Below are 17,654 nucleotides of genomic sequence, written 5' to 3'. Positions count from 1 at the left end.
CTTATTGACTCAGCAGCAACATCCCATTTCACGAACAGACGAGAATGGTTCGAGACGTTTAGACCTCTGAAGAAAGCAAAAGTACTCGTCGGGGATAAGAACAGTACATCAGAAGTAGAAGGGGTGGGTGACATAATTTTTTATGTTAAAGATAACGACAGATTCGTAAAGCTAATATTAAAGAACGTATACTATGCTCCAAATCTACAACGCAGCTTAATAGCTGGATCTAATATTGATATAGCGGGATATAAAATTGTTTGGCAAAATTCAAAAATAAGAATCTACGATAACCGTAGCAGATATTTCTTCAGTGTACCTAGAATATATAAACTCTACATTGTAAAAGGGTTACCTGACAAACGTAAATCTGAAATACTTAAAAATGAAATTAACGCTGCATTAGACGTAACACTGTGTCATAGGAGATTTGCTCACCTAAATGACAGTCTTGTTAAGCACATGAGTAATAACAATTCTGTAAAAGGAATTGAGCAACTGAAAGGTAAATCTGAAACCTGCATCACTTGCAAAGTGACAAAGTCTACCCGAGCATCTTTTAAAAGGAATTATCAACGTCTACCAAATAAAGTACTGGATAAGGTGCATATGGATTTGTGGGGACCTTCTCCAACACCTTCAATGGGTGGAAGTCGATATTTTTTGTCGATAATAGATGATTTTTCTATGAAAAGTGGAAGTTTTTACTGTAGAGAAGAAAACAGAAGTTTTTAAATGCTTCAAAACATATCTCGTAAAATCTGAAAAAGAGTTAAACTGCAAATTGAAGTCAGTTCGAACCGACAACGGAATGGAATTTTGTCACGCCGAGTTTGAAGATTATTTAAACAATCTGGGAATTCGAATAGAGCGAACTTCAACTTATTCTCCAGAACGAAACGGGATTGCAGAAAAATTCAACCGTGACGCAGTTGAAGCTGTTCGAGCATCACTTCACGATAGTGGACTAAATGACCGATTTTGGGCTGAAGCTCTATATATATACGTTCATGTACGAAACGGAAGTAAACACAAGTTAACAAATGGATTAACACCTTTTGAAATTTGGAGTGGATACAAACCATCAGTTCGACATCTAAGAATATTTGGTTCTTTGGCATTTGTTCACGTACCGAAGGTAAAACGCAACAAGTTGAACAATACATTAAAACTAGGAATCTTAGTTGGCTACGCAACAAGAACGAAGGGTTATAGGATCTATATTCCAGAAGAAAGAAGTCCCGCAGTGGACTGATCGTTAAGACACGGTTCTCAGCAGATCACCGAAGTCAAGCATCACTGGCTACGGTCAGTGTGCGGGTGGGTGACCACTTGGATCAGTCTGCGTAGGGACCGAGGGTGTGCGGTATTGGTCCTCGTTAAACTGTGCTACCGTAAAGTGCTCGACTTCGCGCGCAGGTCGTCGAGCTACCGAAGCAGGGGTGCCATCCCCTCCGCAGAGGATCAAAATTGTGATGGCATGTCTTCGGATCATCCTCCGGGATGTTTCCCAGACCGTCGCCAATTGCCCATTGTGCAGCTCTAGTGCGACGTAAATTAACAACAACAACAACAACCAGAAGAAAGAAGAGTAGTAGAAACTATTCATGCTAGTGTTGACGAAACGAGAAATGGAGTAGAGACATTATTTGGGAAGAATAAGAAGTGTGAATACGTAAGATACAAAGACAGCTACCAAGAACAAGTGTTAGACAATAACGAAGAAGCTGTTACAAAGAAAGAAGAAATGCTACCAATAAAAATTGAAGAGTGGAAAAGAGTTGAAGCACCAAGAAAATTAAGTTCAAGAATAGATGTTTACTATTACCCACCTTCAAGCAAAGAGAGACTTCGATCAACTATGGACGTAGAACGATTTTGTGCTAAGAACGGATTAAAGTTCCAACCAGAACTATTTTCATTTAAGTCGACAAGTCCAAAGCAAGAAGATAGCGGAGATTCATCGACGGATTGTGTAGTTCAAGATTTCGAAGATATTTTTGAAGACGAAGTATACAACTTGGAATCGCCTAGAACGTACGAGGAAACCCAAGAATCAGCCGACAAGGATAAGTGGAATAAATCCATGGAAGATGAAATTCAAATGATGAAAAATCGTAAAGTATGGGATTTAGTTGAACCTCCAGAAAATGCCAAAATCATCGGAAGCAGATGGGTGTATAATGTGAAGCGAGATGATAAAAACCAGATAAAGAAGTTCAAGTCCCGGCTGGTAGCTCAAGGATTTAAACAGGTAAAAGGAAAAGACTTTTCTGACATTTTTTCACCTGTAGTAAATTTTTCAATTATACGATTTCTATTCATTTTATTAGTAAGTTTTTTAGGCTGGAAATGTGTACAATTGGATATTAAAAGTGCATATTTATACGGAAATTTAACTGAAACTTTATATATGTCTCAACCGAAAGGATTTGAAGTTAAAGATAAAGAATATATGGTTTGTAAATTAAATAAAGCTATATATGGTTTAAAACAAAGTGGACGACAGTGGAATATTGAGTTAGATAATACTTTAGGACAACTAAGCTTTGAAAATCTACTTTGGTGTAATTGTGTTTACAAATTAAAATCTAAAGTTATTCTTTTGGTATATGTCGACGACATAGTATTATTTGGGGAAGATCGGAACAAAATTGATGAAGTCGTTGATTTACTTAAAAGTAAATTAGAAATTCAAGATTTAGGCAAATTGAAATATTTATTAGGTGTAAACTTTGAAGCCGTAAATGATAGGGTTTATTTACATCAAGAAACTTATATTGAAAAGTTAATGAAGAAATTTGAAGAATTACCTAAAACTTTTGCAAATTTGCCTTTAAAACCTGGAATTAAATTACCACCTAAAGTTAACGAAGAAGAAATTTTTGAAACAGATTTAATGAAAAAATTCCCATATAGAACTTTGATTGGTTGTCTTTCTTTTATAGCTAATAGAAATAGACTTGATATTGCATTTTCAGTTAATATTTTATAGCAATATTGTAATGGATATTCTTATCAACATTGGAATATAGTTGTTGATTTATTAAATTATGTGTTTAATACGAAAGATTTAAAAATTAACTTGTCAAGTGTAAATCAAAATAACTTAGTAGCTTTTTCTGATGCTAATTGTGGATGCCATTTAACCAACGGATATTCATCGAGTGGACATATAATATATTTGGGTGGAGTACCGTTCACTTGGAAAACAAGTAAACAAAAGTGTGTAGCTCTTAGTTCTATGGAATCCGAATTTATCTCACTTATAGAATCTGTTAAAGAAATTATTTGGTTTTCAAGAGTTTTAAATGAATTGAATGTATTAGAAAATATGGAAGTACCAATTCAACTCTGTGACAACAAAGCTGCAATTTATTTTTCCAAAAATTCGATTGAAAATGTGAAAACTAAGCGCATAGACGTAAGATATCAGTTTATTAGAAATATGTTAGAAGAAAACTTATTTAAATTGGAGTACATCTGTACTGGAGTACGTCTGTAGTAAAGACAACTTAGCAGATTTTCTCACGAAACCTTCAAGTAAAGAAAAATTTCAGTATTTTATTGATAAAGTTTATAATGGGGCCGAATGTGGAAATAAGTAGTTTCCAGTTATAAAGTTTAGTGTTTGAATTTTTTTTTTCAGATTCGTTTCCAGGATGGAAGTAAAGGGAATTCAAGAAACAAGCATTCAATCAATGTGACGTACGAAATCGTTATCTATAAAAGAACGAACAATTTCTTCTTTCATGCCGGTGGAGAGGGATGAGCAGCCCACTCATCTTTTGAGTCTTTGGCCGATTGTATGATAATCCGATATATATACTTGTATATTCAATTAGAATTTTAGATTTAAGTTAACCATTGAAAGTAATAATAAATGTGTTCCAGTTTATTTGAGTACTTCATGATTTTTAGCATTCTCTGTTTTGTGAGTTAAATCCACAATTGGGCACATATATTATAGTTGGAAGAACCAGTGATTAAATTTTCAGGATATTTTGATGCATAGATCCTGAGGAATCAGTACTCAGAGTAGCCTCCCCTCGCAGCAATAACAGCAGTTATTCTCATGGGTATCGAATCGAAAAGAGATTGGACAGCTTGGACGGGTACAACTTTCCATGCAGCTTCAACATTATGCCACAATTCATCGACCGTAGTGACTGACGAGTGGTGGAGTGCCAGATATTCCGTAACCATTGACCAGACGCTTCAATTGGTGAGAGATCAGGAGAACGTTCTGGCCAGGCCAACAGGCGAACATGTTCTGTGTCAAGGAAGGTCAGGACAGTGCGGGCAGCATGCGGCCCTGCATTCTCCTGCTGAAACGTAGCGTTATGGAGGCCTCGAAGATAAGGCAGAGCAACTGGCCCTAACATATCAGAAATGTATCGGCTGCTGTTCAAAGAGCCGGCATTGCGAACAAGAGGTGATCCATACGTGTATCCAATGGCACCCCATACCATTACTCCAGGTGATGGGCCTGTGTGACGATGTCGAAAGCAAGCTGCCAATGTGCGTTCTCCACGATGATGCCAAATACGGATGCGGCAATCATGATGCTATATACAGAACTTGGATTACTCTGAAAAGACGACGTTATGCCATTCCTGCGTCCAGGTTCATCGTTGATTGCACCATTGAAGACGCTCCTGCCTGTGATGGAGCGTCAAGGGTATCCGAAGCCGTGGTCCCTTTGCTGACAGTCCATGCTGCTGCAAACGTCATCGAACTGCTCATGCAGACACTTGTTGTCTTGCAAATGACCCCATTTGTTGACTCGGGTTCATGACGTAGTTGTACGATCCCTTAAGGCCATGTGAGTAACATGCCTGTCTTCTCGGCTGTTAGTGATGGTGGCGCTGAGATCCAGCCCGGCATTCCATATTCTGCCAACAGTCATGGGATCTCGACCAACACGAACAGCAATACTTCGTTATGATAAACCGCAACCCAGGTAGGCCACAATGATACAATGGTTTCAGAGAAGTACACACGTTTAAAGTGATACTCGGTTTAAAGTATGATACAATGGTTTCAGAGAAGTAAATCACAGAGAACGGAGCTTCTTAAGTTTCTTCGCATTTTACATTTTTGCAAAAATTCTTACTATAAAAGCTAAAAGATTTTTCCTTTGCGACGTATTTAGTTATTATCAATAATCTTTATCAATTTAGGGATTAACGGGTAAGGAACTTATGCCTTAAACTTCAGCATTAAAAAAAAATTTAAGTAAGCAGTATATAATTTTTTTTAAGTAAGCATAATAATTTTCAATTACATATCATTACAACAAAGAGAATCGAATTCAATTTTAAAGTTAACAGACAGATTATAAACAAACCTAACTCATAATCATAACCTAACACACGGTAAATTTTACCATGTTTCACAATCACTTAAAACTTATTTTTTAAGTTAAAGACAAAACTAAAAAATTATTATCAAAATTATTTTTAAATTTTTAATTGAATTTTACATTGTTGCAAATTTTGAAGCATGCTTAACAGTTATACCATTTAAATTTGAAGTAACCATAAATGGTACAAAGTTGAACTATATTAATTAAACTTGATTACTCGATATTCTGATGCAACTTGAAAGGAAACATGGTTCAATTTAACACGTTATTATAGCTGCAGTACATTGGTATCGTATTCAGGTTCAAGGAACTGATAATACGATTCAACAATAAATTTATTTATCTTAGTGGATAATGAAATATGAGTTAAAACTTTTCTATTTTTTAATTCATTCATGGTGAAAAAATTCAGTTAAAATGTTCGTACTGTATGGTAATGGCATTTCTGGTACCAAAATAAAAAATAAAAAAACATAATTCTGGCTAAAATACCAAAATATATGTAATTTTAAACCATTCGTTTGATAATTTTCAGTTAATTTAGTAACAGTTATATAGAAACTTCGTTTTACAAAATTAGACTTAGTTAAAAATACAAAGCAGAAAAATAAATTTAACCTAACAAATGGCTTTAATGCCACTCTCTCAGGTATCCTGATAAAATTGCCAAATTTTACCACATTTGTAAAGATTTATCACTTATTATTAAACAAATTTTTTATTAATTTTACCAAAGCACTTCGACAAAAATTAAAGAGTTTTTTGGCGTAGCCAAAGAGACACACGGGAAATTTAACCGTGTTTCAAGATGTATGGCTCATGGTTATTTTATTCTTTAAGTATTTAACAACATTTTTCTTCTTAGTATAAGTCTTCATTTTTCAATACTCCTAAAATTCGGAAGATCGTAAAATTTTGTTCAATTTTTTTAATAGAAGAGCACTGAGAAATAACAAAATGTTTTCTACTAATGACAGTCAAACAAAATCAAGCGTAAAAATCGTATTTGACTTTCAAAAAAAAATATATCAACAATAATGATGGGATATTCGTTGCTCTAAGTAAGTAAATGATCCCTACCTGTTTTTATAAGATGCATAATCCATGTTCTCAGAATCCTTTTTATAAAATATTGCAATTTTAGTATTTTGCCAAATTTTATGTTATATATTTTTTTACAAAAGTATTGATTTGACATAAATTTAGGACAGTAAAAGATGAATGCATAGAAATAATAATTAAGTTGACAAGATTTATGATTCTTTGAATAAAAAGTGATGTATTGCCTTTCAAATAAACTTCAAGTTTGTCTTTTTCCATCTGAAATGTCTTGGAAAGTACCCAAAAAAGTTTCCCTTTTTGCCTCTTAAATTGAAAATATTTTTTTTTTCTTAGAAGATTTTATCCACATTGAATTTAAAATGAATAATATTTGGTATTCCTTAAGCAACGCAAAAAAGGAAGATTGAAGTGAGCTATCATGAGAGATATATACTTATTGTCTTAGATGCTACTCTTATTTTGGATACGAATATTATCAAACACTCGTGTTACATAAATGAGAAATATACTGCATAAAAAATAGTAAAAATACATTATTAATTTCCTATGATTATTAATTTTATGTGAAATTGTTAATTTATCTGAAAATAAACACTGCGTAATTCATAGTGTAAAGAATTCACTGCATAAAGCATCACTTTTACAAACACTGGCGTAAAACAAAGGAAAGGAATTTAGTATGAAAATTAGTAAACATATATTTAACAGTAAAGCTAAACTTATATAAATTATTAATTTTATGCAAATTTGTTAATTTATGTGAAAATAATCACTGCGTAATTCATAGTGTAAAGAATTCACTGCATAAAGCATCACTTTTACAAACACTGGCGTAAAACAAAGGAAAGGAATTTAGTATGAAAATTAGTAAACATATATTTAACAGTAAAGCTAAACTTATATAAATTATTAATTTTATGCAAGTTTGTTAATTTATCTGAAAATAAACACTGCGTAATTCATAGTGTAAAGAATTCACTGCATAAAGCATCACTTTTACAAACACTGGCGTAAAACAAAGGAAAGGAATTTAGTATGAAAAATAGTAAACATATATTTAACAGTAAAGCTAAACTTATATAAATTATTAATTTTATGCAAATTTGTTAATTTATGTGAAAATAATCACTGCTCATAGCATAACCACTTTTCACATCAAAAATAACAATAATTTCTGTATAAGCTATGCAGTTTCACACTTTTAAAAACACTGGTATAAAATAAAAGAGAGGAATTCAGCATGAAAGTAGTAAACATATATTTAACAGTAAAGCTAAACTTATATAAATAATTAATTTTATGTAAAATTGTTAACTTATTTGAAAATACACACTGCTCAACGCATAAGCATGAAGACTTTAATCACATCAAAAACAATCTTAATTTCTGTATAAGTCATCCAATAGCAATCTACAATCAACATTACTACCAAACACTTTTTCTACCATGTACTTTTGCTGCCATTCGTTGCCGTCTACTTGAATACCTTTTCCACGCAAAAATCAATTCCCATAGAAAAAATTATTTTGACTTAGAGTGAAGGTGGCCCTCAACTCAAAACAACGTCTTTAAGTGAAAATAACTTTGAAGTTGAACTAAAATCTACTTGAAGTTTAAGTAACCATAAAGTCAAAAATATAATTTATTTCAATTAAAAATAAGTTTGAAGATAACTTTGACATGAAATAAAACTATTTATTTGGCGGGAAAATTGCTTTGGTTACATGCTCAACACAGACATTCTGTTGCAGACGAATAAACAGATGACAGATAACAGATATATATATATATATATATTTATACTGGAAGTGAAGATAACTTTTGCATAGCTGCCACTTTTTACACATTATGGTTTAATATTCTACTAAATGGTAGCGATATAAAATTTGATTTTACAATTGTAATCAGAAATCATTTTTACTAAGCAAACATTCACTATTTTTTAAAGAATATCCGCAGGAAATTTTTCTTATATATTTATTCAAATAATTTACACATAGTGTCGGTGATTAACTTTGTTTAACGAAGATAAAATGTATTAAAGTATGCACTGTGAAACCTTTTCAAAATAAAAAGAAAATCTCCGACAAAAACTAGTTGATTTGGTATTTAAGTTTTTCTACAAAAGTTAATTTCCCTTCAATTAGAGACTAGGAGCGTGCCATTTATTACTGTGGAGCTTTTCGTGGTTTCCCTCCCCTTGAAATGCAAATGAGGATGTACTCAATTAAGAAAAGTTTGTTTTATCTAAGTTTTAATCAAAGAGATTTTATCGACAAGAATGTCTTTTTGGGTTAGATTTAAAATTAAAAGGTTAAGGAATTGAAATCTGATGATCATTTACTCAAACTGAACCGTTTGTTCTACGCCGGATATAAAATGATATAAGAATAAATTCTGCTTGTGGAGGCAACGAAATGATAAAAATATGCGTTTTCACCAGACGTGGAGCCCCCTCAGAGATTTGAAAATTTTAGCTTGTCGGGAAAAAATCGAAATTTCAAATGCAATACGGAACAACATTTTACATTTTAGAAACATTCTAAAATGTTATTATGACCCACTCCAAGTTTTAGCCTACAATAGCCTTTTGTTTTGCAGCTGATGGAAATTTTATTTTTCTTAAGTTCATTAAATAACCAAATGTTAAAATAAATCATATATTAAGGATGAAAACACAAACACGAAACTGCAGATGAATGGCACGTAACGTTTCAAATGGCACGGAACATTTGCCAGTACACGTTTACTTTATAATAATTATTGAAAATTGAAATAAATTATGACTTTTTCTGAAATAAATTATGATTTTTTTTTCAAGCACAACGGTGTTTAAACATTAAAGTAAGCGTATAACGATGCAATGCTTTTATGTTACTTTTCCCCCTTGATCAACTTTGATTTAATAATAAACAAATAAAAAGTAAAAAGACTAAACTCCTCTTGTACTTTGAAGTCAGAATTATATTTGAAGTTAGTTCTGTTTATCCACGTAAACAAAAAAACAAAACACGAAAAATCAATTTTGTTAGTTCATGGTAAATATATAAAAAAAATAATAAACACGCATGTTAATATTTAAAATCTTACACAAAGACATATTACGATTTGAATAGCTTTTTTTCAAGTTTACGCGTTACCATGTCTACAATTTTCCATTATTACATAAAATGCCATGCCTTTTCAAAATAATATTTTTTTCTCACATCCATGAGGAATTGAGAAACACATTTGACATTTCTTGAAAATAAAAGCTTTAAATTGTATTTGGATAACGTTAACATTTTTGACTAAAGTCACGGCATCTAGAAGTAATTTTTGAGTGTTTTGTGCACTTGCTAAACACGCTATAAATATTTTCATGAGCATCGGCAGCTTATATGATTCTTCAAAAAAACGCAATTGTCGCATTTCAAAACAACTTTTAACAATGTGAAACCCTTTTGTAAGAACCAATATGATTATTAGAATATTAAATTAGTTCAATGTGTTTTTTACGCTGTTAAAATTGCATGTTGAAAATATTTAATAGCACAAGACCTGTAGAGCAAAACAAACATATGAACATCAAAGAACGTAAGAAAATTTTAATGAGTTAAAATATTTTGAGCATGCTTTGTGAGACTAAATCTCGACCAATGTATGAACGCAGTAAACTAGAAAACTGCAGCAAAAGATGTTTTATATGTTTCCATATTAAAAATTAAGTAAAAATCCTACGGTTTTAGCATTGAAAATGTTAAAAAAAGTAATTGGGAAGATTTTTGCTAAAAAACACTTGCTAGTGGTTGTGTTTCTGATCCTGATTTTTGAAATAAGGTATGTACTTTTTCAAAGAACATAAACAATTTTTTATTAATTTAAATATTTTAGTATGCTTATTGAGATTAAAAATGGATCACTGTAAAGACATTGTAAATGGTAAAACTACATCATCAGATGTTTCATATATTTTTATATTAAAAATTAAGTAAAAAACCTAGGTTTTTAGCATTGAAAATGTTCGAAAAAGTAATTGGGAAGATTTTTGCTATAAAAACGCTTGCTCATGGTCGTGTTTCTGATACTGATTTTCTCAAAAATTTTGGAATCATAATAATAAGTGAGATTTTTTTTCTTTTCTTTTCTTTTTATTTTCTATCTTTATTTTCTTTTTTCTTTTCTTCAGAAAAAAACATTTTTAAAAAATCAAAGTCTTAGCAATCGTAAAAAGGATTGAAATTGCTTAAATCTGAAATTCATGTTAATTTCTAGAATCTTGTAGCATGATATCAGGATTCAAACTGAACTAAAAAATTTGAATATTTGCTTAATAATATGATGTTTCACTTACTTTCATTCTAACAGTTCAACAGTATTTTAAATTCTCGTAGTTATTGAGTTACTGAACTCCCGTTCCTATAATTAAACGTTTCGTTCAATGTTATGGTTATTTTTTATTCTTATATTAATCATTCACTGTCAATTTTACAATATGACAAAAAATTTACGTCTAACGACCACCCAATGTCGTTTAACGTAAATTTTCTGTCAACTGTCCCAAAAATGACTAACGACTTTTGAAAAATTAATCCAAGAAAATCTCAATTGAAAGAAGAAAGCGAAAACGAAAAAAGCACATGGATTGCTGTAATATTCTTGGAAAACCAAGTATTTAATCTCATATTTAATATTATTACTTTAAAACCTTTGAAATTTTTTTCCTGACATCACTATTATCAATAACGTTTTGATGCTTTAGTACTTTTTTTCTCTTGAGAGCACAGTGGACATTTAAATCCCAAAAGAGCAATTTTTTATTCAATCATTCTAAAATTTTCACGAGTATTGCTCGCAAGTATAGAAAATAAAAGCCAATTCATTGACAATTATTAAAAACAAACAAAATTTTAGAAGAAAAAAATTTTTCGGTTATGAAAATATAACTAAAATTATGTTCTAATTGTTGAAAAAATTTTATTGTAAAAATTTTTTGAGAATAAGTTTTTGATTTGTTTTCTTGAAGTTATATCTAAATGCTTTGCTTAATACCTGCTTTCTGTTTGATCAATGAAGTTTTAGCTAAATAATCCGCATATTCCGCATTTTAACGCATTTAAGTAGTATGTAATTTTAATATAAATTCACGGGAAAAAAATTCTGTCAAAATCACCGTACTGTTTAGTAATGACATTCTTGATAATAAAAATCATTATTCTGGTAAATAAAACACAAATATACGGTATTTAAACCATTTATTTGGTAATTTTTCCATTCATATAGTAATGGTTTGCCGGAAATTCTGGTTTTCAAAACTACTATTCTTATTACCACACATTTAGTATAAAATACAAAATGGAAAAATAATTTTAATCACATGGATGGGTTTTATCCCCTGTTCCACTGTATCATGATAAAATTACCAAATTTTACCACATTTACCTAATTTTGCCACACATTATAAAAACATATTTTATTGCAAACTTTACCAAACTCATTAGCGAAGAGAAAAACTCATAAAAATTGCTGAGATCTTTTGCATTCCCATAGAGTAAGAAACACGGTACATTTTACCTTATTCTGATAATTTTGTCCACATTTTTCTCTCACAGGGTAGGAGTTACATTTTTATTATGTCACCAAAAATATCTTCAAAAAACGCACTTATTAAGTTATATTTGTTCAGAAATTTAGTTATTAATTTGAGGTATTGTGCCAATTCACATGCTTTTGAAACAAAGATCAACATCTATCAAAAGTTAGCTCAGAAAATTTTTGAACAAAAGGCAAACACTGAGCAAAGAATTTTTTGAAGTTAAGAAACAATAAAAACTAGAAAAAAGCAACTTTCTCAACGAAAACTATATATTGTTTTAATATATATGCCTTTACAAATTCCCTTAGCAAATGTTAACTTCCCTGATTATTAGTAACCCTCCTTTTTCACTATTAATGCGTAAGCAAAAGCTTAGATTTGAATGATTTTTGTTTTTTATATTCTGATTGATCATTGCCTTTAATATATTTTTGAAATTAAAAAAGTATCAAAGACTACGTATTTTGAACTTCGCATTGAATATAGTTAAAAAAGGACTAAAATTTATTTTAATTAGTTTATGACTCACTTATGTAGTGCACAAAAATACAAAAAATGCTAATAACAAAAAAAAAATTACTAAAAATACTGAATTACTGCGCTAGCTGTATTCTTCCATGATAATACAGTCCTATAAGAATTTGATATAAAACGTTATATTATTACTTTCTTCAGCCAATTATTTATTTTTTTGCAAGACATTGTCATTATTGTCAACAAATCTATTCTGTTCAGAAAATTTTACCACAATTTTTTCTATAATTTTAATTTTATTACACGAAATAAATTAACTAGCACCTTTACCTTTAAACCTTATTTTTCAGCTGTGAAGAGACTACAGGGGAGAAAAGAATAGAAGAAAAAGATATTGCACCACCGTATTATAATCGATTGTCACCACCAAAAATAAATGGTAAATTCTAAACTAATATTAATTCTTGATCATTTTATGAATTTGTGCCACAGTATTAAATAAAGGAGAACATCACCATTGCTAGTATAACAGCCCAGGGTAAGCCTTGGCCATCTTTAAAACATTGATAGACGTAGTCGCCAGTTTAGTACCTTGACTATTTAGTACCTTGAGGGATTAAAATCCCTGTTGGTGGAGTCTAGTCATCGAGATTTTGCGCCTTCTAGGTCTGCTACTAATTGATTTGTGTTTAAACAACATTATAGAACAACGTAAAAACGAACAAACAATATTGTTAAGATACACAAACAATGTAATTCTTTGTACTTTAGTTGGAAAAACGGATTGGAGTTCGATCCCGCTTTCTATCGTTTTAATAACTGAAAAAGATTTTTGCTTAATATAAATTTTCATTTTTTTAATATATTTAGTTTAAAGGTATAAGATTTCATTACATTTATTTTAAAATATATATATAATAGATATTAATTGATTTATTATCAAAAAATTACTACTGTGAAAAAATTATTATTGTCAAAAAAATATTACTGTCAAAAAATTATTAAATTTATTTACTGTCATATTTTAACGTCAATTGCTTCAAAGTACGATCCGATTAAGATTACATCATAGTTTTTCTTCTGTTTATTCCCCTCATGTAAATCAATTTATGTTGATTTTCACGTAAAATTCTATACAAAGAGAAACTGCTAAAGACAATATTTTTCCCTTGAGTCGAGTTAGAAATTACAGGAATTGAATATTTGAATAAGTATTGCATATGATTTCAATTCAAAATTAAAAGAATTAAATATTATAGGATTAAATGGGCATAAACAATCTATAGACAGCAGAAAAAAATAATCTCAATTATAGTTATACTCAAAAACTCTCAATTCTAACACTTGAATCAAACAAAACTGAATTGAAACATAACTCTTAGCATTGAAGATATGCTTTATAAACTCTATAAGTCACTAATCAAATTTAAAACAAATACGCTTTAAAAATTTACAGAATTCCGTAATTTGGCCGGCTAATTCAGAGGGGTGATCAGAATCATCAAGGGGGGGGGGAATCACCTTAGAAGTGGGGTAACTAAGAAGATGAAACGCAATGCAAGCTCACAATCTGGGTACCTTCCTGAGGCATCAAAACCTGTGTAATGATGTCAGTAGTTGTCATTTCAAACAGTTCTTGGGACAATAATTCAATTAATTCGCTTTGCTTGCAATTTTATATTATTTACGTATAGTATTATGGTATTTTTTTAGTTGTTTTCCTGCTTGACGTCTGAACTTGCATTGGTTTTTCATGATTTTTCCTCTCCCAACAACACAGTAAAAAAATTCTGAAACTAATTTTTACTTGACAAAAACGTTTCCAAAACTCTCAGTTAACTTCACTTAATATTATGTTTCCGAACAATTTAAAAAAATTTCTTTTATTTTCAAGCGTAGGAAACTGAATCACATTGACGCCAATTCAGTTTCGTAGTGTAGCAAAGCTACCATCACTACAACTATTAAATTCCAATTCACTAATACATAAGACCATGTTAACTCGATTCAATCAGAGTGGGGGAGTAATATAACGCACCACTACACCTACTAAATTCCTGTTCACTAATAAATAAGACATGCCAACTGAATTCTATCAGGAAGTATTGATATTTTATTTTATAACCATCGCTGAACTGCCGACCCAATAATTGGATTTGCGACTACTAATGTTCAACTCCGTAGTCTTGTAAATATGAACCAAATCCAGAAGACAACAGAACTCCTAGAGTATTGGGAGAAATTTGTCTTCGGGGAGGACAAAAGTCTTCCACGAAGAAACCACGATGAAAGCTCGCATTTGAGTTACATGACGAAGAAAAAAAACGAAAACCTTCCATAGTTAGCTTGTCGGCAAAGATAATCTAATCCATGATCCATCTACCACTAAGATATTTTACGTCAGCACCATGCTCGGTGCGGTTGTCTAGCCCCACAGGGGTTATCCGCGTACGTGATTTGAACACACATGCCTCGATCAACATGCCTACCTTGACTGAAACGGCCGATTTAAACACACATAGTTAGATGGATGGTTCACAGTGAGCAGCTGACTTGCTATTTCGGACTGCGACATTGTTCTCCTCACGCTGTTGCGACTCAGTCTATATCACACATAACGGGGGCCTACACACACTGCTAATTGCTACGAAGGAGTGACCACGACCACAACCATGATCCAAATGCAGCTCTCACGACCAGCACTTAAAGTCCGGTGATCTTAATACAGCTCTCTCGGTCTCTCACAAAACAGCAATGAAACAACCAGTGGTATCCAATCATCGAATTTTATCAGAGATAAATTTCTGGTGAGAAAGTAATGTAGCGTAGCTACCGCTACAACAACTAAATTCCAATTCACTAGTATATAAGGCATGCTAACTCGTTTCTATCTTGAGGTACCTTTTAATAGATTACGATTGACATTGCTGGTAGCCTAGCCCCACAAGAGGTTTCCGAAATATTAATAAAATTTTTGAAAATGACATGCACCATATCTGCCCAATATATTCAGAAAAATTATTCGGAATTTTTTTTTACTGTGTACCTTATTTTCTATAGCAAATTTTGACCCATGTGACTCATTTTATCCCATTTCTAAATTGATCAAATTTTGGAACACGTTTAATGATTTGCTTCCATTTTTAATTAGTTTAAGGGGAATGCATTTCGAATGTCTTAAGAATTTGATTAAAAATGAACAAAATGATATTTACATGAAGGTAAGATAAAAGTAGCTTGAACATTTAACGGGTAGGTACACGTAAAAAGCCAACAATTAAACAGCTATATGGAAGTTTTTCAAAAATTAAATTTATAAATTTCAATTACAAAGAAAAGCATATAATTACTCTGAAAATTAAATCCACGATGTGAAAATCCTAAATCAAGTCTTTAAATGTTTTTTTTTTTAAATAAAGAAGGCTAAAATATTTTAAGTCATTAATAAAGAAATATTTTGAACATTGAAATTAAAAACGGTTAAGTATTATTAAATTTTTTCATGCATTCATTAATGTAATAGAAAGAGAAAAAGATTTAAAAATAAACTCTTTAACATTATTTTTTTGTTGATTGATTAAAGTAAACTCAGTTTTATAAACTTTCAAAGCAGTTAACTTTAAGTGACAAATAGCTTGACGAATTCTTCTTCTAAATTTCAGGCAGCCCTGTATTGGTAAATATAAGCATATCGAAGCTTAATGTTCGTTCCATCGATGAATCAGACATGGTGAGTTGAACGATTTTATTTTTAAATAACATACATTCATGAAATCGAAACAAACATTGTTACAATCGTATCTTTATTTTTCTTTAAAAAATCATTTAGTCAATGTTTTCATTGAAAATATTGAGTAAACTCCGAAATTATAAATGTTTTGAATGTTTAAACGAAACTTTAGAAACATTTGAAAATAAAACAGTGAACTTTGGGAACAGTAACTTATTTATATTTCTAAATATTATTGAGAGATTATTTTTATTTAGTTTAAAACTTACATTTTTAAAACAAACAAATAGAGTTTTTTCTCATTATGAGAACGAAACAGTTTCATTTTCAAAACTTAATTTATAATAATATTGATAAGGGAGTCAGACTTATACTTATTTTGTTAAACCGGAATTCATCTGAAAAACTTTATTCCTTAATCACCGATAAAATCAATCAAACTAAATAAATGAGTAAATTTATCTAATGTATCATTTAATTCTCAGAAAATTTTAATAACTGACCTAATTATAAGTTTCTGGCCATTAAAAACAAGACGCAAAAAGGCATAAATACGAGAAAAAAATCGTTGAGTACAGCAGAAAGTATTTATTAGTGCCATAAGTGAGGATAAAATGTAAAATTAAAACAATGAAAATATGAAAGAATCGTCAATCCCTCCACACTGTGAAAAATTTCTGATCAAATTCCTATAAAAAATACCGGCACCCAGGGTGCCGGTTCTTTTTACCGTTAAATCGATTTCGATATTATCGTTAAATTCAATCAAGATACGGAACAAAAAATCTGGTAAGCCGTAATCTTTACTGAAATAATGACATTAAAATCAATGAATCATTCTAATTAAACAAATATTACTGTAAAAATTACAGAATAATATTTTGTGGTAAAATAGATTTTACAAATGATGCACCCAAAGTGCTCGTACGTTTTACCGAGACGCGACTCGGAATTTTTTACAGTGCAGTATTAAAACTAATGTTTTTAAAAACTATATTTTCAGATTTAAAGTTTACAGACACCAGTTTCAAATTTAATGTAACTGTCTGATTTAAACGTAACTTTCTTATTAAAACGAAAACTGTCATTTTATAAAATAGATGTAAATATATTTATAAAAAATTGCTCCAGAGGGATGTCTGATTTTAATTAATAGTGATATTTCGAATGCGAATTTTTAGACTATTGAATTTTTCCAGAAGGTATATAATTTACAAAATCGATTTTGTTTCTCGCATTTTATTTTCATATTTAATCGTTATCTAAATATTTGAATCCGTAAGCACCTAATTTTCAAAATTCGTACGCACCTACTTTTTTTTTAAAAAGAAAACTATTTTTAAGGACCTAACTTAAAATAGAATCAATATTCATTTCTGACGTCTTATACAAAAGTTTAATTTTTTCGATGCTTTTTTTTTCATTATAAAATTAATTTTTATATA

The 17,654-nt window shown here is 30.6% G+C and overlaps 2 protein-coding genes across 2 annotated transcripts in view; both read left to right on the top strand.

Moving 5' to 3' along the window:
- The first annotated feature begins 1,646 nt into the window (after positions 1–1,646).
- LOC139426003 (uncharacterized) lies at positions 1,647–3,897 on the top strand. The gene is made up of 2 exons (XM_071183226.1): positions 1,647–2,254; positions 3,650–3,897. The coding sequence occupies exons 1-2, from the start codon at positions 1,748–1,750 to the stop codon at positions 3,770–3,772; spliced, it is 630 nt and encodes a 209-aa protein (XP_071039327.1). The 5' UTR covers positions 1,647–1,747; the 3' UTR covers positions 3,773–3,897.
- Positions 3,898–9,555: 5,658 nt separating this feature from the next.
- LOC139425950 (glutamate-gated chloride channel alpha-like) overlaps positions 9,556–17,654 on the top strand; it is a 16,492-nt gene continuing 8,393 nt past the window's right edge. Inside the window, exons 1-3 of the mRNA XM_071182891.1 lie at positions 9,556–10,249; positions 12,830–12,918; positions 16,142–16,267. The gene's annotated coding sequence lies outside the window, so the exon portion shown is untranslated. The remainder of the gene's footprint in view (positions 10,250–12,829; positions 12,919–16,141; positions 16,268–17,654) is intronic.

Source organism: Parasteatoda tepidariorum, chromosome 7 (genome assembly GCF_043381705.1).
Source record: "Parasteatoda tepidariorum isolate YZ-2023 chromosome 7, CAS_Ptep_4.0, whole genome shotgun sequence".
NCBI classification, from domain to species: Eukaryota; Metazoa; Arthropoda; class Arachnida; order Araneae; family Theridiidae; genus Parasteatoda; species Parasteatoda tepidariorum.
The sequence above is the reverse complement of the archived record's forward strand: the minus strand, read 5'-3'. Positions and strand labels throughout refer to the sequence as shown.